Here is a 26309-nt window from a genome sequence, read left to right on the forward strand (position 1 = left end):
GATCTCTGATCAGTTATTAACTTATTAACGGGTGTGTTACAGTTTTACTGTGGAGCAGCTGATTGGACGATTCATCTGACACACAACAGCGTGTTAAGCTTAAGCTCGTTTGGTGAGGTATCTTCTATCCAGGCAGAAATAATACTAATAATATGTCTAGTATAACTGAAATGAATTTGTACTTTTAAGGATATTTTCTGTTTGTTTATTGTGTGTTTCTTTGTTGCTTCCCCTTCTTTGCTTTTTTCTCTTTTCTTATTCTACTAGTTGATTTGTTTTAGTGATTTTCTATTGAGGGGGATGATTTTATATAAGACCTTTGGGCTCCTTTTCCTCTCATGCACAATTATTACGTAAATAAAATTCTTGTTTTATCATTGAGCATATGAATGAAATAAAATAAAAATCATCTCTGAACCTGTTCTGTTGGACCTGGAACTTTATTCTGAAGAGTTTTAACACTTTTTAAGAGAATAAAAGTCTAAGATGACATTCAGACTAATGTTCTTATTCTTTATGATCCACTGAGTCCAGATGTGGTGTCTTCTACAGATGTTGGAGATGAATCTTTAAATGTTTGTGTGTGTTGTGTTTGATGTTAAAGTATTATCTGATCTTTTTTTTTTTCTAATAATAATGCTGCAAAGAAAACATGTTGATATTTATTCCTAAACAACACAGCAAGAATATTTGAACTCAGGAAGAGTTTATAAACCAGTTCTTGTGGGATAATGTCGATGTTTAACCCAGCAGTGGTTTTTATTCATAATCTTCCTATAAAACCAGATAGAACCAGAGCACTTTCACAAATGTTTCTTAAAAGCATCTCTACATGTGTGACAGTCATTCTTTTCTTTTCCTGAGTTAAAATATTCCTGCTGTGTTCTTTAGGAATAAATATGAACATGTTTTCTTTGCATTAAGGTCTGAAAAGACTTGATATTTCTGTTATTTAGACCAGTTTAGTCATTTTCAGCCAATAAAAGCTCTAAATGACAATATATTTTTTTCAATTTTGGGAGAAATGTTGTCGGAAGTTGATAGAATAAAACAAAAAGAAAAAAAAATTGAATTTTACTCAAACACAGACCTATAAATAGTAAAACCAGAGAAACTGATCATGTTGGGAGTGGTCTCTTCATTTTTCCAGAGCTGTATACAGTATAGTCAGTCAGTCGGTGTATTATCCTGATCTCACACACCCTGGACTACCTCAATACATATTGCAATACACCAAACTACCTCACATACTGTGCAATATACACAAATTCGCTGTGCTATATACTGTGCATATTATAATTTATTCCTATCTATTTATTTTTATATTATTGAAAGTGTCTTTATATTGTATTTTTTATAGTATGCTTGTTTGCACTGAAGGGGGGGAGGCCTTAAAATGTCGTTATACAATAATCACAATAAAGATCTCCACTCTGCCCTCAGTGACCTCGGTGCTTCTCTCAGCAGTACATAGATATATATGTCAGCAGCGGAGGGGGAAGCGGGAGTTTCCTCACCCTGACAGGAGTTTCCTCTGTGGGCGGAGCTTCCTCTTGTGGGCGGAGCTTCTTCTTGTGGGCGGAGCTTCGCTGCAGCAACACAATGCAACACAAGTCCCAAAACATTAGAAAGATTTAAACTTGATGTTGAATATTCCTGTGATTTCTGTGGTTTGTTTGATGAATCTATAAAACACATTTATTGTTTCATTGTTTATACTGTCAAATGTTTTTGGTTAAATGTACAAAATGTTATTGAAAACAAAACTGGACATTCACTACAACTACATGAAAAGGACATTTTGTTTTACTTTGAAAATAACAAAATGGAAAATTATTTTATTTTTTTTGTACAACTTGTTTTATATTTAGGTAAATTTCACATAAACAAACAAAAAAAGGACTAACAGCAAAACAAATTTTACACTTTTTTTTTTTACAGGAACTTTATCAATACAGCACCGACATTAATGGACTTCAATTTCCAAAAGCTTTAAAAACAAACTCTATTTTGCAGAAATTTTTATTTAATCAATACGTTTTCTTTTTCTTTTTTTCTCTCTCTTTGTATATTTATACCTTTATTTAGGCTATTTTCTGTCTTCCCCTGGCTTGACAGTTTTTGTTATGTATATAATTATTAATAAATAAAGTTAAAAAAAAAAAAAGCAGTGGAGGAGGAAACGGAGAGTTTTTTTTTATTTTTTATTTAAAGTATCTTCAAAATACAGACATTAAAGGCACATTGCTAACAGATAAATTCACAGTGCTGAATCAGCTGTCTGGATCAATGAAGAACAAAAGTCCACAGTCCACAATAGTAAATAAGTCCAGCAAAGAAAATAACTTTAGGGCATTTTTGTTTTTCATGTAGAACTAATGCAAAGATGTTTTCTACATTCTGAGTTGGTTTCTCCATTGAAGTGGTTTCACTTGGAGGCGGATTGTTTCCTCACCGTGACAGCTGGAGTTTCCTCTGAGGGCGGAGCTTCGCTGCAGCAGCAGGAGCAGGAAGTCCCGGACTGTAGCAGACTAGAGACCGTACAGACCTGTTGATCCGGTCTCAGTCCTCACTGAGCCGATCGATGCCTCAGGCCGTGCTGCTGGACCTGCTGCACGGCGGCTGCTGCCCGGCCTGCTGCGGCGCGGCTCTGCAGGAGGAGACCCGGTCCGAGTCCCAGTCCGCCTCAGCCTCAGCCCCCCATGTGGCTGTGCTGCTGCCCCCCCGGGACACCAGCGGCTCCGTGGATCCGCTGCTCCTGAGCTCTGGGTGCGGGGCCGACCAGGTCCAGGTCTGTAATAGAAACTTTGGTAACACTTTAGATCAGGGAACAGATTCACCATTAACTAGGCGCTTATTAATGTGTATATAAGTATCTTACTAGCTCCTTAGTAGTCATTATTAAGCACATATTAACACCTTATTCTACCTCTGTTACACCATGAATTAAGACTTTCCCTGACATTAACTCCTAATTATGGCTTATTCATTGTAAATGTATTGTTGTTTCTGAATAATGATGTGAATAACCAGTGGGCTATTGGGGAACAGTCATTCTTCCTTTATCACTCTGAATTAGTAGCATTAATGCATTAATTTACAATGAATAAGCCATAATTAGTTAGAGTTCATATCTGTGCTCTCTGTCTGATACAATAGAGAGATACATGTTGTGCTTGTTGTCACCTCACATCGCCTGGTTCTTGTATTTGAAGCCTGTAGCTGACCTGGGTGTTACATTGTAATCTGTTTCAGCAAGATAAAGTTCACTTGTGTGTGTGTGTGTGTGTGGGGGGGGGGGGGGGGGGGGGGGGGGGGGGCAGATTAAACAAAACTCCTCTGTTCAATGTATTTTTTGTTCCATTCCTTGCAAGGCATCTTTATTTATATAGCGCATTTCGTACCAAGGCAACTCAATGTGCTTTACATAAAGACAAAACATTTAGAAAAAAAGAAGAAGCATAAAACAGAATAAAAACAAACAAAACACTAAAAACAGAGTTAAAAGCAAGAGCAAATAAAAAGTAAAAGAAAAGAAAAGAGATCAAGTTTGAAGTTCTCAGCTAGAAGCAGGTGAAAAGAGAAATGTTTTTAACCTGGATTTAAAAGTGCTGACAGTTGGGGCTGATCTCAGTTCTGCTGGTAGTTTGTATTTTGTAGACTGCGTTGCACTCTGTCTGACTGAGAACCTTCATTGCAAAGAATAAAACCCTTAAAGGGATAGTCTCATTTTTTTAAAGTGTGGTTGTATGATCTACAACAAATAGCCCCTAAGTACTTTAATTGCAGTAGAAGACTCTCTGCACTCCTCCCGTTAGCAACGCCAGCCCATAATAGCCCTGCCCAGAGATTTACAACATACAGTGTTGTGAACAGACCCAAAGAAACGGCCTATTTTCACGGCCTAAAAGAGGTTTTACCTGAAAAGTTTTTATTTGGACCTAACCAACTGCTGATCGGCGGGCGCTAACCCTGGGCGGAGGGATACGTGAGTTGGTTAGGTCCAAATAAAAACTGTGTTTTTCCTGAAAAAATTATATTATAGTGAACAATGGAACTGTGTATTTTTTTTTCAGGTAAAACCTCTTTTAGGCCGTGAAAATAGGCCGTTTCTTTGGGTCTGTTCACAACACTGTATGTTGTAAATCTCTGGGCAGGGCTATTATGGGCTGGCGTTGCTAACGGGAGGAGTGCAGAGAGTCTTCTACTGCAATTAAAGTACTTAGGGGCTATTTGTAGATCATACAACCCCACTTTTTAAAAAAATGACACTATCCCTTTAAAAGACAGTCGATCTCAACATCTTTATTTCAGATCTTCTTGCCTAACAAATTTCCGCAACAGGTCCTGGCCTGCGGCTCCACGGCGGAGAGTCTGTTCCGGTTCAAGCAGACCGTGGACCGGCTGCAGCTGAGCGCGGTGCGGGTCCGGACCACGGCGCGGGGCCGCGCGGCGCTGCTCCGGTACCAGCGGCTGCTCTTCACCGGACTCTACAGCTTCCACTACCGCGTGACGGCCGAGGAGGAGGACGTCACCTGCCCCAGCTGCCCAGGCCCCGCCCACACGGACTCACCTGATGACGAAGAAGAACGAGTCCAGGTAGGCTATGGCAAGAGGATTTAACATTTAAAAGCTACGTTTGATTTTGTTGATGATTGCAAGAAAAATTATTAGGGGAGACCGGGACAGGTGCAACACTTTTTGCATTTGGCTCTGTTACTCAGAGACGGTTTGGATTAGACAAACCACATTTTTATACAATAAACTTACATTTGTCTGTTAATAGTCAACACAATTAATAGATGATTACAGAATCCACATTCTTCACAGTTTGCATTTGAGTGTAAGGAGTCAGATGTTGCAACTGACCCCGGGCCAGTTGCAACATGTTACAAATACAATATATTTCATGTCTAGTAAAAGGATTATTATCAAAAATGTAAGTTCTATAGTTATTTATTCATCAGCTTTGATCAGATGGTAATTACAGTCTAGATTTGTCTAGATTAGGAGGAATTACTGCATGTGCAGATGTCAAATATTCAAATTGAAAAAAAAAGACTTTCAGTGATGAATGGAACAATTTGTGAGGGAATAGGCTAACTTTTATATTGCCATTGTCATTTATTCTCTCATCAATTTAATATTAGCAATACAACAGTAAAAAAAAAAAAAAAAGTCAAAATACTGTTTTGTGGTCTGTTTTTATATTCATATATCCATGATTAAACCCCATGTGCTAGCTAAACAAAGTGCTCTTGATACATGCTAATCATATCACCTTAAAGTTGACATATCACTCCTTTAAACCATAGAAGTTTGAGCAGAATCACAAAAAGAGTGACAACAGTTCTAACGAAAACAAAGCTCAAGAAAAAAATACTTTCATACCTCAAAAACTGTTTTCTTTGCAATAAATCCTGGAGCATCTTTAGAATTGAACTGATTTTTCTCTGCAAGGGGGGGGGGGGGGTCCAACTGAGCATGTGCAGTGTGATGTCATCACTCTAGCTTGTTCATGATTGGAGAAAAATGACATGTTGCAACCATCCCCTGTTGCTACTGACCCCGGTCTCCCCTACTGTACATTGGATGACGACTGACCCCACCCCCCCCCCCCCCCATGATCACTCAGTGGTTACAGAAAGTAAAACATGTCTACATGATGGAATATATGACGGCCCAATTACAGCTAAAAGTACCTGTTTTTATGAGAAAGTGGACCCCAGTTACCGATTATATCGCTTAAGACTCTTATACACTATTATTATCTAAAATATCCCTTTTTTTCCCTTTTTTTTTGGAATATAGAACCAGATAAAATATGTGCAATACCCTTTACAGTGCTATTTGTGTGACAGATGAGACCCAATCTCAAGATGTTTTGATCTGTTTTCCTTTGTGATGTTACAGTAATTGTCTGTTAATGTGCATAAAGGCAATAAAGTTAAAAAAAAAAAAAAAAGCTAAGTTTGACTCTCCGTAATTAACATTGTAGATATCAACAACGTCTTTCTGACTGGTCCTAACTACATTTTGAATAGTTGGATTTTTTGTTCAAGATATCTGTGATTCAGTTTTGCCTCTTGTCAAAAAGAACATTTCAGATCCACAACTACGTTCTTTCTATAGGACAAATGACGTCACTTTAACCATTCATGTGTATGGGGTTTGTCATTACAGATATCTACAATTCAGTTGCAGATATCCACTATGTGAATTACAGATATCTGTAACTGAATTACCACTAGTACTAATTCCAGTTTGAGATATCTACAATTTGATTTTGACTAGTCATAATTCCAGTTACAGATATCTACAACGTCATTTCGCCTAGTCAAAACTTAATTACAGATATCTGAACAGGGACATGTAGATATCTGTAATTGAGGTGAATTAAATATATCTTGAACTGGAATTATGACTAGTCAGAATCAAGTTGTAGATATCTCAAACTGGAATTTGAAGGAAGAACGTAGTTGTGGATCTGAAATGACAATTGTGGAGAGGAAGAACGTAGTTGCAGATATCTGAAATGTTCTTTTTGACCAGAGGTAAAACATATCTACAACACACATCCAGTCTGGTTTTTACATGTTAAATGTCTCCTTGTGCAGGAGGAGGTGGCAGCGTTTCTGCAGCAGCTCCCGGCGCTGGGAGGTGACGTCACCGTGCTGACCTCAACACTGATCCCAGGTATCTATTTTTTATTTTTTTTTATTAAGAGATATAGGATATATGCATACATACAAACAATAAAAAATATATATATATATATACATCAATCAATCAATCAATCAATCAATCAATCAATTTGTTTATTTCGGGCATGTCAAACACATGGCCGAAAGGGAAAGCGGGAGAAGCAAAAATACATACTATATATATACTATATATACTATATATACATAGAAAGGGGTATTAATATTATAGGTATATATTATAAGTATTATTAAATCATATAGTTGTTGGTAATAATTTATCATTTTATTAGTTCATCAGGAACTAATGTATTTACTAATACTACTATTATACTAATATTAATAGGTACTAATTTACTAACTAATTTTATTAATTTATGTATTTATTAATTTAACTGTGATCTAGGGCTGCAATTATTTTCATTATTGATTAATCTGTCGATAATTTATACAATTAATCGATCAGTTGTTGTAAAAGAAACCAGAAATATTCACATTTAAGAAGCTGGAATCAGAGAATCTGGACTTTTTTTTCTTAAAAAAACGACATGTTGAGATGAGTCCAGTGTGAGTGTCTCCATGCTGCTGTTGTTTACAGACCTGCACTGCAAAAACTCAATATCTTTCCAAGAATATTCGTCTTATTTCTTGTCAAAATGTCTCATTTCTAGTCAAAACTAATCTCTTTCCATTTAAAATCAGACTCATCAACTAAAAATTTACTTGTTTTTAGATCATTTTCACTTGTTTCAAACTAATTTTCACTTGAAATAAGTAGAAAAAGTTTTTTGTGTTTGTAATAAGAAAGAAAAACTTGCTCCACTATCAGATTTTTCTACTTATTTCAAGTGGAAATAGACTTGAAATAAGTAACTAACTAACTAACTGTATTTATTTATGTATTTATTAATTTAACTGTGATCTAGGGCTGCAATTATTTTCATTATTGATTAATCTGTCAATAATTTATACAATTAATCGATCAGTTGTTGTAAAAGAAACCAGAAATATTCACATTGAAGAAGCTGGAATCAGAGAATCTGGACTTTTTTTCTACTCAAAAAACGACTCAAACTGATTATTAGATTTTCAGAATAGTTGATGATTAATTTAATAATTGATTATTGTTCGATTAATCAATGAGTTGTTGCAGCTCTACTGTGATCCACTGGTGATCATCTATTGATAATCTATTGATATTTAATTTAATTTATTGGTTTATTTGACAGCGACAGTGCAACTGATCAACAGAATTTAAAAGAAACTGAAGTGATCATCAGACTGTAGTTTCAGCTGCATTAGATTTATATCAAACACAACAATACATGATACAGTTATAATCAAAGTAAATGAGGAAAAGAACTAGAGAAACCTGTTAGCAATGCAAAAGCCAATATAGAAAAAAATTGCTTAACAAAAAAAAAAAAATTCTTAAATGAAAAAGAATAAAGCAAAAAGAATAAATGCAAGGTTAGATATCAATTAAAGACATTATATTAGTACAACAGCTTGTTTGTTCTGTAGACAGGACAGGGTTGAGAAACTGAATTTGTTTTTTTATTTAAACTTTACATTTGTGAATGTGGCATTTGGCAAAAAGTAAAATTGAATATACATGTATTAGAAGCAGGTCCGTTAGTTTTATGAATGAGCGTTGGTGTGAGTGTGTCGTCATGACGACTCTGTCCGTCAGACTGCTTCGGTCACGGCTTCAGCTCCCGTCCGGGCGGCGTGTCCTACGTGTCCACGCTGTCCTCCATGAACCTGTTCAGCAGCAGCCGGCGGAGAGACCCCGTCGCCGTGGTGACGGAGAACAGACGCCGACTGGCCCTGCACGCCGGTTTCCACCCCAAACCGCTGCACCTGGTCAAGGTAGAGTCACCTGTGTCTGTTTCTGTCTGTCTGTATCTGTCTGTATCTGTCCACCTGTGTCCTAGTGTTGTAGTAGGCTACTTGAGAAGGGTCTTGGTCTCGAGACCGCATTTTCAAGGTCTTGGTCTCGTCTCGGTCTCGACTGCATTTTTACTCGGTCTTGTCTCGGTCTTGGTCGAGCCGGTCTCGGGATTTTTTGTCAAGACCAGCCGAGACCACAGCTGCTGTGGGGTTTTTTTTTTAAACCGCAAGAACTTCCCGAATCAAAATGTAACAATACAGTCTTTTATTTTGAAAGTGTTGACGCTGCCACCTACGTGTCAGAGAGGAGAAAGGAGGGCACCATGCAGCAGAGATGCCGTCAAAGTCGTCAATCATTCAATTTTCTTATTCAGCCCACATTTATCAATGTTTTCGTTCCAGGTGACGGTAAAAGTGTGACGTCGCCCCAGGCAGCCGCTGGCTTTAACTTTATGTTCCACTCGGCGGAGCGTCTTTTCTTCCCATTAATTTTTCATCAGAGAATCAAGTGTTGTTCTTCATACATTGGTTGTAACAGCATCATTGCTGCTTTTGAAAGCACCATGATGTAAAAAGGGTTAAGTACTTCTGCAGGCTGGGTGGCTTTACCAACAGTTTGAAATACATTTATTTTTCAATATGACCAATAGACTATAATTCTTCTGTTTGGTCTCAGCCTTGTCTTGGTCTCGGGTTAGGTGGTCTTGACTACAACACTGGGTGTCAACAATAATGGATTTGGCGATGCATTGCAATGCGGGACATGCACGATTCAGCATCGATGCGGCAACGTGCCATAATCCATTATGTCACTGTTTATTTTCTGGCCTCAAATAAAGTTGTGAAGTTTCAATTACCTCCGGGGGCGTTTCCGGAGCAACGACATGCGCAGCCTGTAGCTACATGCTAAGCAGCACTTTTTTTCTCACCCGCGGTCGGGTTGAGAATTAATTAATTAACGCTCATGAGTCCGGTCGTGGGCGGCACGGTGGTGCAGTGGTTAGCACTGTCGCCTCACAGCAAGAGGGTTCTGGGTTCGAACCTGCCGGCCGGCTGGAGCCTTTCTGTGTGGAGTTTGCATGTTCTCCCCGTGCATGCGTGGGTTCTCTCCGGGTACTCCGGCTTCCTCCCACAGTCCAAAGACATGCAGGTTAGGTTACTTGGTGACTCTAAATTGCCCATAGGTGTGAATGAGAGTGTGAATGGTTGTCTGTCTATATATGTTGGCCCTGTGATAGACTGGCGACCTGTCCAGGGTGTACCCCGCCTCTCGCCCAAAGTCAGCTGAGATAGGCTCCAGCTCCACCCGTGACCCTAGTGCAGGATAAGCGGTATAGAAAATGAATGAATGAATGAATGAGTCCGGTCGTGTTGGGTCCGAGACTCAACAAGCCGGTCGGGTTTTACCGTTACTACAGGTAGTAGTTTTACCGTTACTACAGGTAGTAGTTTTACCGTTACTACAGGTAGTATCAGTATGCCCGTTTATCACCAATAAACACAGTAGAGGAGGGTAAAAGTTAGCCTCGTAAACCAGCCTCTCGCGGAAGTGCATTTCATTTCATTCTGAGGGAGAGTCTGGCCTCATCCCCATTCTAAGCATTTGGACCAGGCACGTGCACACATAGGGCCCAAAGGGTGCTTGAGCCCCTGCCCTTTTTGCAATGTTTTTTTTTTTTTTTTTCTCAACAAATGCATTCCTGTTGTGCATGAGGATGTAAACAACCGCGCTGTAAAAATGCCACGGTTATCTACCGTACGCATTTCCTTGTAATACACACGGTATTGTGTATGTACGTCGGTGTGTGTGTTGTCCGCTGCTGCTCCACTCTGTCCCTCACTGAGGGGTGGGGGGGGGGGTGGGGGGGCTGCCCCGCGGTGCGCGCTGCCGCGCTCCCTCACATGCACGTCCAGAGAGAGAGAGAGAGAGAGAGAGAAGTAGATAACTCTGTGTGTGCCACTGCCGCACATAGATGAGACGTGACAGTGGAGAGACTTGTGTCGAATCTTGTGAGTTAAATCCACCAACATAACTTCCTTGTCGGTTCTGACAAGTCGCCGTCCACTTATTCAACGAGCTTAATTTGAGTCATATTTCAGAAAAGACCCATTTGTGTTTGTTTAGCTCACTGCTTGTTAAGAGTTAAGCCCCACCCCCTCCTCTGTCTAACATCACCTGACTGTAGTGAACAGCAGCAACAGGAGGAATCACTCACTCAGCTTGATTTCACTGACTATTTGAATTTGTTTCCAGATATTGAGTTACTGCTAATTGTGACTTTGCTGTAGCAGTAGCAGTCACAGTCGTCATTTCTTGGTTTTGTGTGTGTAGCCTGTAGGCTTAGCCTATACTATTTTGCACTTGCACTCACATGATTTTTTTTTCTGCAAGCCACGTTAATGTGCACCCAATACCATATTGGCCTTAGCCACCAGTTCAGAAGTCATGACTCTGTTTCGGGAAGTTGGGAAATTGGTCCAGTGTGTTGACTGCAGTCCTGAAGGCGTGCAGGCTTTCTCTACCGACTAAATAGTAACTGTAATTTATTTTAATTTATTTGATATTTTGATATTAAGGCCTGAAAAAAATGTAGATCTGCCCTTTTCTGATGTTGAGCCCCTGCCCCTCTATAGTCATGTGCACGTCCCTGGTTTGGACTGAAACCCTCAGAAGGCCGAGCCAATCAGCGTCGCCCGCTGTGATTGACACAGCACGTTGGCCAATCAGGGACCGACTGGTGCAAAGCCCCGTCACTACACCAACTTGCTGATTGGCTGAATGGGGTTGTCTGTCAACGCTACTACCAAAGATATTAAACCGTCTTTGCTACTACTCCCACCCTGCTGCCGCCCACCCCAAACACTTAGAGAGGGAATGAGGCCAGACTCTCCCTCAGAAATTAATTGAAATGCATTTCCGCGAGAGGCTGGTTTACGAGGCTAGGTAAAAGTGACTGAGCTCAGGCTGTAAGACGGGGGTCTCTGATGCAGAGAGAGAGAGATATAGTTGAGTCATATTGATTTTGAGTTAATATTGACAAAACACGGCTCCAAAGGTTTGTTTGTTTTTTCCTGCGACCAATCGGCCAATTAAATTTTGGTCGGCTAATTTTTGGGGGCAGCCCTAGAAGTGATTTATGTTTTCTTTTTCAGGTTTGAAAATGCCATATCCAATACCCTGTAGGCCTACCATTCAATTTTATTTTATTTAATGACATTTATGTCAAAGATACAGGAGAGTGATAATACAAACATAGCAGCCCATAAAATCTGTTGTTCAATATCTCATGACTGATGAAAAATTTGCCGTGTTGCGTGCAGTAGAATTTTGATGCATCGCAATGCATCGGAGAATCGAATCGAATTGAATCGTGCCAATGCACAAACCTAAACACTCCTGTATCTGCCAACCCGTCTCCTGCAGGTGAACCACGGCGCAGACGTTTGGGTCATGGGGAAGTCTGAGCCCGACAGCTACGACGGGATCGTGACCAATCAGCGGGGCGTTGTCATAGCGGCGCCGGGGGCCGACTGCATGCCGCTGCTGTTCGCCGACCCGGTGTCAAAGGTCATCGGAGCCGCTCACGCAGGTGAAACACTGCAAAAACTCAACATCTTACCAAGAATATTTGTCTTATTTCTACTCAAAACTAATCTCATTCTACTTAAAATAAGACTCATCATATTAAAAGTATCTTGTTTTTAGACACTTTTTACTTCTTTCAAGCAGATTTTCACTTGAAACAAGTAGAAAAATCTGATAGTGGAGCAAGTTTTTCTTTCTTATTACAAGCACAAAAAACTTGCTTTCACTGGCAGATTTTTCTACTTATTTCAAGTGAAATTTTGTTTGAAACAAGTGAAAATGATCTAAAAACAAGTACATTTTTAGGTGATGAGTCTTATTTTAAGTGGAAAGAGATTAGTTTTGACAAGAAATAAGACAAATATTCTTGGAAAGATTTTGAGTTTTTGCAGTGCAGAGTCTGACCTCATCGTTTCCTGCTGCTCACTCCTCCTCAGGTTGGAAAGGGACCCTGATGGGGGTTGCCATGGCGACGGTGGAGGCCATGGTGACGGAGCTGGTCGGCTCGCCCAGCATTTCCACCACCACTAATAATAACAAAATAACCATAGAGACAAAACCATAGATTTATCTAAAATGGACCATTAACAAGTGGTAACGTAGATTCATCCACATTAATATCAGACTTTCTTATTGTCGCAGAATTTTTCGTTCTGCCGATGGAGAAACTCCTCGTTGTCCCTTTAACATCGTAAAAACACCAACTGTCTTTTGCTACGGACTGCAACAGTCCGTTGTCATGGATGCATGACAACAACTTCCATTACCAGTCATACGTGCCTGAGGCGGAGTGATAGCCTACGCTGTGATAAGGCTTTAGAATAGAGAGCCGAAGCAGAAGCAGGAAGTAACATCGCCATGGGACCTCAACTCGGAAAAAGTCTCCATGTAAGTGAACGATATACATGGAGACTTTTTCCGAGTTGAGTTCCCATGGCGACGTTACTTCCTGCTTCCACTCTATAGTAGCCGTGGTATATGCTCATTATACCACGGTTAACAACCAATCAGATCGCCGGATTTCACCTTTCCGTTTTATAAGTCAGATTACATCATGTGTTTGTTTTCCCGCCACCACAGGCTCCTCCTACAGAAAGGTGGCGTCCTACCGGAAAACATCCACGACCACACGGTGACGGACCGCCCCCCCGTCACGCCCTGCACTTCCTGTCACCCGGAACTCTTCTTCTCCCACGTCAGGGACGGACCCAACTTCGGCACCCAGGTGGGATACCTGTGGATCAGGGACCCGGCGGAGCAGACCTGACCTCACGCTAGACTCGCTAGAGGATGACATTTGTCGGGAATTCCTGTGGGTCACGTGATTCCCGTGGGATTCCCGCAGGATGGGAGTCAAAGTTGTATTAATCCCGTGACTGGGACGGGACGGGAATAAAAATCAACGGGAGCGGGCAGGAGTGGGAACGCCATCACTAGATGATGATTTTCAGCCATGTTAAACAACCAAAAAGGACAGACGCGTCCATTTTTTATTTATTTTTCCCTTTTTTTTCTCTTTTTTTTCTCAATAGATTTTATTGATTTTTATCGACAACATACAAGTGCTCTCTGTATTCACATATCAATACGGAAAGAAAAACAAGCCACCATCCAAACCCAAATGTAAACTTAGCTCATGACTGTCCTTACCCCAAAAGTTAAAAAAAAGCATCAGAAAGGAAAAGACAAAGAAAAGAAAAGAAAAGAATAAAATAAATAAATAAATAATAATAATTAAAAAGGAATTGATAAATAAAAAATAAAAGAGTAAGTAAACGAAATACAGACAGATTATTATTATAAATTAAATTTAAAATAAATAAATAAATTACACAAGTAGATATAGTCATATAAGATCTAAACAAAAGCAGTGAAGGGGAGAGTTAGAGACTGGCAATAACACATCTGATACCATAAATCATCTGACGCGTCCATTTTTGTAGTCATCTTTCAGTGAGCCAAAACTATTTGCAGCCATCATTTGGGCGTCTGGTCTATTATGTGACAAAGGCCTCGTCGCTGTATAAAGGGGGCACACGGTGAAGCTCTGGTTCATAGGTTAACAAATGTTTCCCCTCTGTTTCCGTGGTGAGTGCACACACCACACTGGACATTCATTTAAACTCCATACACCTCCCCTACAATAACATAAAAGAAATGTACCACACACACAGAGTTTCGTTATTATTCAAGGTTTATTCAGTTATGTTACCGTTGGGTGTTTGTGGTCCTCTCCTCCTCTCTTCCTAGGGGCTAACCAGAGCACCTGAAGGGGGCTGCCTTATATGGTGGTGGCAGCTACCGGTTGGGCAGGTTGATACCACTATTCCCTTAGTGGTAGGGTTTTTTTTTACCTTGACCTTTAATTAACTGCTTATTTTTGGTGATTTATGATTGATGGAAGAATGTTTGATTGGAGAATGTATTGAATGATGTGTATTAGGGGTGGGCATTGCCAAGGACCTCACGATACGATACGCATCACGATACTTGAGTCACGATACGATACAATATTGCGATATCCAAATTTTGCGATATATTGTGATATTCTACGATATTCTACATAGTTCACTGAAAAATGTAAAAGGCATTATGCATCTTGAAATCCGAGTTGTATGTACATCAGATGATAGTGATAATTTATGGGACAAACTGAGTCAAAACAATGTAATTCAAATTATCCATGCCATTTTATACAAGTGCAAGTTACAACAACATATTTGCATGTACAACACACATTCTGAGGCAGCAGTACAGCGACGGAAGTCGTACTGGATTTACGTCTGAAACATGATTTATTATTTGAAAAAAAAAATTGAAAAAAAAATCGATATTTAAATATTGAATATCGATATCGTATCGCGATATAAAGTATCGCGATATATTGCCATATCGATATTTTTGCCCACCCCTAATGTGTATTGTTTTTGTGGGTCTATTGTGGGGCCTTTGCAGAAGTAGTTTGGTGAAGCAGAATAGTCATTTGTGAGTTAATTGGGATTTGGTTGGTCTGGGGAGGGGCATAGGGTATAATGCTCCGGCCAACAGTGACTCACGCCACAGACGGCACATTGTGGGTGGGAATTGTGATTTGAGCATTCTAAGAGACACTTTTGTTTGTTTGTTTGTTTGTTTGTTCACTGTAAATAAATGCACGGATTAACAGCAGTTTGTGACTCCAGCCATCATCCTTCTGACAAGAATCCCACGTTTATTTGACAGTCTATTTTGTGCGCTAGCCGCGAGCGATCGCGTCAATTCTGGCAGGAAGTCACACAAAGAAACACAAGACAATCCGGTCAATTTTCAAAATAAAACAATTTTCAAAATAAAATACAGAGATTGACAAATACCAGAGTCCAATGTGTGTACGTTTGTAGCCTATTTGTGTTTATCAATTTAAACAGAGCGCGAGAGAGGAACACACACACAGCTGAGGGGCAGAAGCGGTTGTCGACCGGCGCGGAGAAATAAACGACGGCGAACCGGCGTTACAGAACTTGTTGGGAAGTCACAAATATTGCAAAGGTTTATGAGAGTGGAAAGTGAAAGTGACTAATTTATTAATTTAAAAAAAACAGGAGTGGGATGGGAGTGGGAGTAATTTTCAATCAATCAATGAATCACTTTGTTTATTTCGGGCATGTCAATTAAATCATCATCATCACACTTCATCTTAGTTCAAAGATGAGTGGGAGCGGGATGGGATCGGGAGTCATTCTACAGGAATGGGATGGGATGGGATTTATTGTTTTACTCCGGCCCGGGATTGGGATGGGATGAGATTTTTTCTCTGGGAGTGGGATGGGAGTGAAAATCCACTCGTGTTTTAGAGGGAAATCAGTGGTTTTGCATGAATTTACCTCTAAAACTGCAGGAGAAAAAAAAATCTAAACATTAATTCTGTTAGAGCTAAAATATTAGAAACTAGAGCCCCAGGTTGGATTTGACTGGAATTGTCCATTTATATGCATCGGAGCGATGTTTGGCCAAGTATAAATCCCACAATGCACTGGTGCAGCTGGTGAAGTGAAGTCTGCGGTCACCGGGACCCACAAGACACATCCAGGAAATGCCACCAAATAAATTCAAATAAAATAAATTTGACTCTTTTGACTCTCTCTCTCTCATAACTATGACTTTTTACTCTCATATCTTATATTCTTTTATTTCATGTTCCTCAATTTCAATTTTGTTATCTTTATTTAGGCTACATTTTCATCACAATGTGTTTAAACCTATGTGTTTTGTTGTTTTTTTACTTAGAGAGTTGGTCTTCCACATTTATGATTTGAATCTTGCACACAGCAACACTATTGGAGTAGATGAGGCTGTGATCCAGCAGCAGACTGTTTATTCAAACTGTTGCTGTATCACTGTTTCTACAGTGTGTGACACACTGGAAGGATGCACGAGCTTGTCCCGATTGCTTTAAAATTTCCCTGTGCGATTGGTCTCTTAAAGCAGAAGTAAGCGATATATTTGTGTTAATCTAAGTCTTAAATAGTTGTATCTTCCGACAGCAATCACTTCTATAGAGTGTTTGGACCGAAACACGGGTCTGTCAGTCACTCTGCTCTGCTCTGAGCCCAGGAGAAAACATTTATCGTATCCTACAGTTTTTATCCAATGAGGAGAGAGAACGGCATAAAGGGGCAGTCCTCTCTGTGTGTGCAGCCAAGGGATGCGCCTGAATGTGGTGACGTAGGGACGAGGACCAATAGATCCATGACGAGGGCGGGGGCTGCTAACTCCATCTGCTGACAAGATGTTATGGTGCGTTCAAGGCAACTCGTAACTCGTAATTTTCCGACCTGTGAAGTGGTACCAGTTCGATCTGGTACGAGTTCACGGGTCAGAAGTTACGAGTGGCCGTTATAGTGACTTTCACCGGTAAAACAGGTCGGAGAAACACGAGTGGGTTGCCTGGAACGCTACAAAGTCGTAAGTTGTGACTTGAAGCTGTAATTTACGGTTTCAAAAGCCTGCCTGGAACGCAGCATTAGCCAAAACGACTGGATCGCTTACTTCTGCTTTAAAATAAGACTCATCACATAAAAAGTAGCTTGTTTTTAGTTTTTACTTCTTTAAAGCAGATTTTCACTTTAAGTAAGTAGAAGAATCTGACAGTAGATCAAGTTTTCCTTTCTTATTACAAGCACAAAAAACTTGCTTTCACTGGCAGATTTTTCTACTTATTTCAAGTGAAAATTTGTTTGAAATGTAGTGCCTGGCACTGAGAGTCACTTAAACATGTCAACAACGCCACCTCCTATTAAAGGACAGGAGGAACCCTTGATTAGCAATAGATTTCTCTTTGTGTTGTATGGCCCATACTTCCCCAAAACAGGAACAACTTACAAGAAGCCAGTACTGTATGAAAAATAATCTCTTTTTATTACAATCAGATCAATCTATGTTGAGGGCGCAACATGGTATAGGAGTGAGGCAAAATAACAAACAAAATGTGGATGGCGACAAACTAACGTCTCCTTATGCTCAGAAGGTCGGGTCTGCTGTGCTCACCAGCTGAAAGATGAAGCTGTGGAAGACAGAAAGAGGGGACAGCAAGTCTAGCACCGCAAACATGCACTACAAACTCTACATCTAATTACTTTAAAGATATCATGCAGTGTCACTAGGCAATATATATACACACCACTACAATGTGTCACCCTGTGCAGTCCCACCACAGACAGGAGCAGTGTGTCGGTGCAGACCCGGCCTTGGACACTCAAGCTGCAGACAAAGAGGGGAGACAGAAAATCAAACTCTCAAATCACCATCCAAGAAAATACACATTTCGTAAACCATAAAAATAAATAGCCTCAAACCTATGCTTATGAGATCACATATTCAGGAACTAAACCAATAAATGAACACACAAAAGAAAAATTTAATCATAGAAAACAGTGGCTGGGCTGATCCTTGAAAGGAAGACACAACATCTATTAGTACACATTCAAGGCACCATACTTAGTTAAAAACACTAAAGACTGGTAATAAAATATAAGCCTACTTTGCCAGGTATGAGTTCATACACCCTGGTTCACGTGGCAATTTTCTGCTTGGGCAGAGGGCAGGTCCCAGTGTGTGAGACTCTCTAAGGAGAGGACATTATAAATATCATGGCTTGGGCATACATTAAAATACAGACATAACTTAATACATTAATTACCGGACCTTTAGCCACAGTCGCTCTGTCATGGTCATGTCATCCCTCGACTGGAAGACACACAAATATAAACAGTAAGTATAAAGAGTCATGATATTGCTTCCACACAAATTAAAAACATCCAACACAGCACACTACATGTACTTGCATAAAAAAACACCCGAAACAATTCATATATTACCGTGAGGTCGTTCTTAGCCCTGAGGCACGGGAATTGTGAAGTCCGGCTATCTCTCGCTACGTGAGCGAGCTGCCCAACCGCCTCACCAGAACAAAGAAAAGGGCCCTCTGCCACTACCTGCTGAGATTTATCTCTTCTTGGGAGCTCCCTCAACAGTCCTACATTTGTCCTATATTATTTATGTATTTATTTAATCAATTTAATTTAGTTTAATTTAACCACCACCGTCTTCCCTACTGTACACATCAAACATCTGCTGTTTAAACTTTCTTTTAAACTCGCTCAGGCTTTTACTATTTCTAATGTTTTCAGCCAAACCATTCCACATAATTACTCCACAAACTGAGACACACATAGATTTAAGGGTTGTTCTTGTGAGCTGCTGTGCCAGTTTATGTTTACCCCGAAGATCATATCTCTTGGCACTTTCCCTTTCACAGAAGAGACCTTGTATAGTATCAGGTAATTGATTATGTTTGGCCATATAGGCAATTTGTACAGTTTTTAGTTTAATCAGGTCCAGGAATTTCAATACTGCTGCCCTCAAGAACAAGTCATTTGTATGATCATTGTACTTTACATTACAAACATTACGAATCGCTATTTTCTGTAGAATAATCAATGGGTGCAAATTAGTGTTGTATGTATTGCCCCAGACCTCCACACAGTAGTTCAGATAAGGAAAAACAAAAGCATAATATAGTGAAAGTAAAGACTTATGATTTAGTATATACTTAACTCTTCGGATGACACCCACACTCCTTGCAACTTTAGAACAAACATGTTTTATCTGAGGTTTCCAGCACATTTTTTCATGAATGATCACTCCAAGAAATGTAGTTTCTTCTACTTTTTCAATTATTACATTATCAATTTTAATTTGAACTGGGACATCAGTGTTGTGTTTACCAAATAACATAATCTTTGTTTTTTTCAAATTTAGAAATAGTTTGTTCAAAGTGAACCAATTTTTCAGCTTGTTAATTTCATGCGTAGTCGTTTCCAGGAGTTGCTGTAAGTTTTCACCAGAGCAAATAATGTTGGTGTCATCAGCAAAGAGTATCCATTTCATCACATTCGATATCAAACAAATATCATTAATGTACAGTATAAATAGGATGGGGCCTAATACCGACCCTTGAGGAACACCACAAATGATATCTCTACAGGTTGAAACATGATTATCTATTTGGACAAATTGCTGTCTCTCATTCAGATAGCTTCTCAGCCATCCTAGAGCAATACCCCTTATACCATAACGCTCCAGCTTATTTAACAAAATTGTATGATCTATCGTATCAAATGCCTTTTTAAGATCGATAAAGATACCGATACAGTTTGTTATTTCTTCAACCAAGTCTATCAACGCAATGCTCTTACTTCAATGCTTTTTGTTTGTTTGCTCGCTTGTTTTTTTTTTTTTTTGTTGTTGTTGTTGTTGTTATGTATGTCTCGATGGTGTCTTTATGTGGGGGATGGAAATTTAAAAGCTATGCTTCGTCCATCCCCTTTTCACACCAGGTGTTGTTGTTTTCTAACTGTGCTGTTGTTGTATTGGTATGTTGGTGTCTGTAGTTTGTTCTGTCTGGTTGCTGTGGTCTGGTGTGAAATAAACAGTGAAATGAAAAATGGTCACATGACTTGTCATGTCATGTGACATGCATCTTCTACCCTCCCACAGAAACAAATGAAAATTATCTAAAAACAAGTTCATTGTTAGGTGATGAATGTTATTTTAAGTGAAAAGAGTTTAGTTTTTACTAGAAATGAGACAAATATTCTTGGAAAGATTTTGAGTTTTTGCAGTGAAGCTCCTCTGTTGTCTGGTAGCAGAGTAAAGTCAGTCACTGTTCTGCTGAGTCATGGTGTGAGGTCTGAGCCGTCATCAGCGTTTCACTGTTTAAAACCATGTTAATATTTGTGTCCAACACTGTTCATGTTCCAGCTGACTGGACTTTATTTAACGGCCTCATTAAGGTCGGCAGCTGTTGTTAATGTGTGGGTAACGAGCAGCTGGAGGTGGAGGATGGAGTCACTGCAGAGTCCTGATCAGGACCCAAGTCACCAAGTCTGAAGTCAAGCTTCAAGAGAGAAACTGATCAGTCTGATGGAAGATCTGTGGAGTTAAGAGTTAAGATACAGTCGGACCCTTTCTACCGTATGGAGCTTTAATACAAACATCTACCTTTATTTTGAAGGAGCTTTAACACAAACATCTACCTTTATTTTGAAGGAGCTTTAACACAAACATCTACCTTTATACTGTATGGAGCTTTAACACAAACATCTACCTTTATACTGTATGGAGCTTTAATACAAACATCTACCTTTATTTTGAAGGAGCTTTAACACAAACATCTACCTTTATACTGTATGGAGCTTTAACACAAACATCTACCTTTATACTGTATGGAGCTTTAATACAAACATCTACCTTTATAATGTAATAGATTAGACAATGGGTTAAATTTACACCAGAATAAGCCTTTAATACAAACATCTCTACACTGTTTGGAATAATAATATAATAATTATAGCTGCTGCGCAGCAATGGTCGAGGCCGGGCAATTTTTTTATAGACAAAATTAGGCAATTTGAAAGTGAAAGTTGCAAAGCCGTAGCACATATGGTTGATCCGTTATGAATTTATTTTCAAAGTTTTTAAATTTAGATGCGTGTTGTAACACCACCATCAGGACTGTTGTCTTATGTTACTAGTTGAGGACATCTGGCATTTTGATATGTCATCGTCATCACCCTTGTGGCTTGAACCCACATCCACTGACACAAAGATCCAGCTCCTAACTCACTGAGCTAATTGTCTGGAAGTGAGACCCGGTGTGTGTCTTCTCAAATAGACTCAGAGAGTCACCGACCGGGCAGCTGTTGTTGAAGCAGAAGCAAAATTGTCAAAATATCAGAAATTCTGTTATCTAAACAAAAATCAAACAAAATCTTGACAGCATGGAAATGGTGATTTGTTTTTAATGATAAGTGTTTTTCTTAATAAGAGAAAATCTGATGTTTAAAAATGTCACTCTTACATTGACTGCAGTTGTTCCCATGAGAGCAGAATTCAAAATGTTCTCAAAAATTCAGTTTTTGAGATAAAATTCTGATATTTGCCAAACTTCATCATCCATGACTCCAAAATATTGTCATTTTTTCCAGGAAGATTGAAAATGTATTTAGCAGGAATTGGATGGCATATGTTTACAGTACTGTTTACAGTCAAACGTTTTCATGCACTGGAGGCTCAATTTTTGATCAATCAAAAATCTGTGTGGATGGTTTGTGGAGGACAGTCTGAAGATGCTCTCTAGCAAGTTTGGTGTCAATTGAACAAAAATTGTGGGAGGAGATAATAAGTTGAGGGATGGACTTCATAATTTGTAATGAGTTTAATTGGACTAAAGTTTCAGCAGTATTGGGGCGACATTTTGGTGAAAGTTTCAAAACTGTAGCATGTATGCTTTGGTAGGAATTTTCAAAGTTTTTAAGTTTAAATGCATAACATGGAGTTGAGTAAATCTGGCATGGGGTCAAACATTTTTGTTACATTATTTTCACTGATTATGCATGGGAAGTAGGATTTCCTCGAAAGTAGAAAGAAGAACATTGAGGAAAACAATACGGTCCTCGCAGCTGATGCTGCCCGGACCCTCGACACATTGAACATTGGCTAAATCATGTGAAGTATTTCACAGACACCACCGACATCTTTTTCAATGCAAGTTTTTATTGGACTTTTCAGAGTTCATCAGATCAACAGCTTTGACTTCAGTTTAACCAACAAACTCAACAAAGTCACAGGATTATATTGTGGCCTCAGGTTTTAAACCTACAGCTCACGAGTAAGGACCTCCACATGCCCGTTCACTCTCATGCCGACTGTTTCCCAGTCTAACACATTTCCTCTCTGCTCTCTCCTCCCAGAGTACAGGTCCTGGATGGAGCTGGCTGGGAGGACAGAGTCCCACATGTTGACGTCGGAGATCTCCCCAACGAAACTCTGACGGATGTCAAATTTTCCAAAACCATCGTCAGCATCCTGACCGAGGTAAACCTTCCCTCCAGATGGAATCGTGTGACCCTTCCTGTAGATTTTGGCCAAGCTCTTCCTCCCGTTCAGGAAGAAGGAAGTTGCACCTGAACTGGACTCCCAGGTGACACACAGGTGAGTCTCCAGAGCCCCGGGCTGAGGGAGTGCGAACAAGGCACCATCTCCAGCCAGGTAGAGGGACAACCTGGACACATGGACATAAAGGCACCTTCAGGCATTCTCAACAGTTTTCATTAGTTACGGACCTGATTTTACATTAAAGCAGAAGTAAGCGATCCGGTGGTTTTGTCTAACTTCCTGTCAGCAGATGGAGTTAGCAGTCCCCGCCCACGTCCCTACGTCACCACATTCACGCGCATCCCTTGGCTGCACACACAGAGAGGACCGCCCCTTTATGCCGTTCTCTCTCCTCATTGGATAAAGGTTGTAGGATACAAGGAAAGTTTTCTCCTCGGCTTACAGCAGAGCAGAGTGACTGACAGACCCGTGTTTCAGACCAAACACTCTTTAAAAGTGATTGCTGTCGGAAGATACAACTATTTAAGACTTATATTAACACAAATATTCCGCTTACTTCTGCTTTAAATGCATCGACATGTTTGTGTTAATAACCATTCTCCTTAAAGCCCCTACAAACAACTTTTGTGATGACTTTGGCAACTCCTGCGGACCAAAGCGGTAGCGTTTTGCTGGAATGAATACTGCGTTTCCCATGAGCTCTAGCACGTATTGTTGTAAAGATGTTTATCTGGCTCGCTTGTCAGGGTCTAGACTTAACTTTTTGTGAGCAGTTTTAAGCAAATAACTTTGGAAAAGTATTTAAAATACTTTACTGATGGCCTCATTTGCTTTTGTAGGTCAGAAATCAGCATAAACGAGAGACGGTAGGGTAAGGCAGGGTCAGACAACATGATTTCAGGCCGATTTTCACCAGGAGACCATCAGGTAAAGATAAAAACATTGTGTAGTCGCACTGAGAGAGGACATCTACCTGCCGTCTTTTTCCAGCCACACGTTGAGTTCATCATTTTTTGGACTTCTGTAGGTGAACAGGATGATGTCTCGCCCTGGAGGTGTCTTGGCCTCCATGGCCACGTTCATACACAGGGTGAAGGCACTCAGCTGGATCGGCTTCAGAGGAGTCAACTCAACGACGCTGGTGCTCGTCTGACTGGGAAACACCAAAGTCTGGATGGTGACGCCGTCTGAAGAACAGACGTTTATCAGGAGTCACAGACACAAGTTCAACGTCATTCACCTGTAAACTAAAAATAAAATGTGCATTTGTAGTCACAGAGAAGCAAATAATGACACAAAGGAAAGGTGAATAGTTACCAGCCGTCCCCATGGAGACAGCAACGAGGAGAAGAACCAAAAGTTTCATCTTTAAAAAATCAAATCTGCAGGAAGAGAAAATTCACTCATGAACTTGTTAAAGGGAAGTGACATTAATCTTATTAAACACCAACACTGGTCTGTTTTTCTCTCAGGGTCATTAAAAAAAAGCAGATTAACAACTTGAAAGTCACAAATTTCAAGATGGCCGCCATACTTGTACAATTTCTAATACGCAAAACTACATGACAGATTTTGCTATTAACCCAAAGGTCTGCGAGTGACTATAGTTGTGTACTTGTCTTAACATTAGCTTGTTAGGTTAGCTATCTAGCATTAACAAACCATATGTTTGCGAAAATTTACTTTCATTTGTTTTATAGAAGTAATTTTTGTCTTCTGGTCATTTGATTTGAGACATTATGTAAAAAAAAAAATAGTTAAAAATTACTTTTACTTTTAATTACTTTTTTTTTTTTTTTTACCAGATGTCTGTGGATATTGTCATTCATCCAGGTCATCATTATCTCTGGTCAACAAATTGATTGAACACATTTTTAACAGATATGGCAGCCATCTTGAATTTCCAATTGGCTGATGTGTTTTATGAACAGATACCTGAGCAGGAAGTTCTGCTTTTCCAACTGCTGATCTGTTACTGTGACTCTGGTTATTAATTATAAAACACGATGATGTCGCCCTTCGTTAGTGTTTGAAATCAAACACTTTTCTGCAAAATATCAGATAGGAACAGTGATGATGTCATCAAGCACCTGATAGTGGTAAGATGAACAAATTATTTCTTGTCATTTAGATCTGGATGAAGCAGCGCAGGTCGTATGAGAAGGATGAAGGAGTGTACTCACCGTGTCGCTGTGAAGATTCTGCTGCTGAAGATCCAGACGAGAGCTTTTTTATGTCATGAGTCCAGAAGCTCCGCCCCCTCGATCGCTCGATGTGCAAACAATAACGCTTTTCTTGAGAATTACAACAGACCAGGGAGTTTACTCTGTTTACACACGTAGAACCAGATGGTGTGATGGTTTTGTCTTTGCATGAGGGTTCAGACGAACAGGAAGTGACCAAACACTGTGAGAGTCCAGAGTCCAGAGAGTTCAAGGGTTAAGTTTTGTCATAATTTCTGTGTTAAGTCCTCAGTTATGGCTAAATAATGTGTGCAGACAACGTTTGTGTGCTGGCTGAGTTTGCCGAGCGCACAGCAAGCCTTTCAACTTCATTTACCACTGACCCAGGTGAACCAGGAACTCTGGCTAGCTCGACCTACTAGCCCAGCTAGGCTAGGCTACCTGGATCTAATTCAACGCAAGCCCGACAAATCCATCTTTTGTTTTTCCATTTCAAAACAAAAACAATGGGTCTGTTTTTCTGTTAATCTGTTTCAAAACTAAGATGGAAAACCTGAAAACAAAACAACAACGTTTAGGAATTAAAAATGGGAAAAATAAAAATAAATGTAACCCCTTTTTCCCTTAGTGTTTATAAACTACACTGTGGTCACCCCCAATAAAATAAAACAGGTCCTAGGTTCTCAGCTAAAGATGGTGAATTCGCTGTGGTTCTGAATTAAACAAGGGAATTTATCATTAGAGTGGGAAAAAGGAAATAACTGGCGCGGTGCCTCCACTGAAAACTTACTATGCTAGGTGTTAGCAAAGATTATGTAAGCCCTCAGAAAAACAAATTACTCTTAAAAGAATGTTAAACCACAATATATAAAAGGTAAGACACAAATATTTATTTTTATTAAACCATTTTAGATTGTTTTGGAATTATACCTTTAAATTTAGGAATGCTTCAGCAAATAGAAAATAACAAACAAAAGACCTGTACCCTTTAAATCAATACAGTAATACCTGAAGCCTCAAAATGCTTTCTTTTTACCCTTTTTATATCAAAAGAACAGTTTCTAGTTTATTTCAACCAACCAATAATTTTTAATCACCAGATATATCTAAGTTTTAATCAAAAGAGTGTTTAGTTACCTTACTTAACTGAAATTAATTTGTTTTTAGCTTAGTTTTAAACCAAATCAAAATATGGTTATCTTTTTAATAAACCATTCACTTATTGTATTCACATCTTTTAAAGGGATAGTTCACCCTAGAATGATATTTCGCTCATTATCTACTCACCCTCATGTTGACTAAGGGCTGGAAGAAGTTTCAGAGTCCTCCGTCCCTTCTCTGAGTTACAGGGGGTCTTAGCGTAGCAGTGCATTTCAATGCAACGGTTGTAAAGGGACACCAGAGCTCTTCGTAAAAAAACACACACAAAAAAACATCCAAATACCTCCATGATGCTCGTATGTAATGTCCGTCTTGTGCTGAAGCCCCAAATTGCGTAATTGTCCCGAA

At 39.6% G+C, this 26309-nt stretch overlaps 2 protein-coding genes across 4 annotated transcripts in view; one reads left to right on the forward strand and one right to left on the reverse strand.

Annotated features, from left to right (window-relative positions):
- Positions 1 to 2584: 2584 nt before the first annotated feature.
- LOC146960061 (purine nucleoside phosphorylase LACC1-like) lies at positions 2585 to 13447 on the forward strand. Its single transcript, XM_085772642.1, has 7 exons — positions 2585 to 2791; positions 4345 to 4599; positions 6618 to 6696; positions 8395 to 8573; positions 12019 to 12184; positions 12618 to 12687; positions 13261 to 13447. The coding sequence occupies exons 1-7, from the start codon at positions 2585 to 2587 to the stop codon at positions 13445 to 13447; spliced, it is 1143 nt and encodes a 380-aa protein (XP_085628768.1).
- Positions 13448 to 22255: 8808 nt separating this feature from the next.
- Positions 22256 to 26309, reverse strand: part of LOC146960062 (C-reactive protein-like) — a 34595-nt gene continuing 30541 nt past the window's right edge. For 2 of the 3 annotated variants that reach the window (XM_085772667.1, XM_085772668.1), the window contains 2 exons: positions 23591 to 23804; positions 22256 to 22783 (listed from right to left, as the gene is read on the reverse strand). In XM_085772667.1, coding sequence (XP_085628793.1) covers positions 22378 to 22783; positions 23591 to 23804 — 620 coding nt within the window. In that variant the 3' untranslated portion in view covers positions 22256 to 22377. Of the gene's footprint in view, positions 22784 to 23590; positions 23805 to 23934; positions 24000 to 24800; positions 24817 to 26309 lie in introns of those variants that run through there. The other variant, XM_085772665.1, reaches the window with a different exon arrangement.

This window comes from Trachurus japonicus, unplaced genomic scaffold (genome assembly GCF_045865225.1).
Source record: "Trachurus japonicus isolate A0001 unplaced genomic scaffold, Traja_1.0 AP030749.1".
NCBI lineage: Eukaryota > Metazoa > Chordata > Actinopteri > Carangiformes > Carangidae > Trachurus > Trachurus japonicus.

Bases quoted from the DNA above. Each gene is read 5' to 3' on its own strand.
- LOC146960061 (XM_085772642.1), top strand. From the start codon at position 2,585: ATGCCTCAGGCCGTGCTGCTGGACCTGCTGCACGGCGGCTGCTGCCCG. The intron at 12,185-12,617 runs GTGAAACACTGC...ACTCCTCCTCAG, and splicing joins CATCGGAGCCGCTCACGCAG to GTTGGAAAGGGACCCTGATG. The intron at 12,688-13,260 runs GCCCAGCATTTC...CCGCCACCACAG, and splicing joins GTGACGGAGCTGGTCGGCTC to GCTCCTCCTACAGAAAGGTG.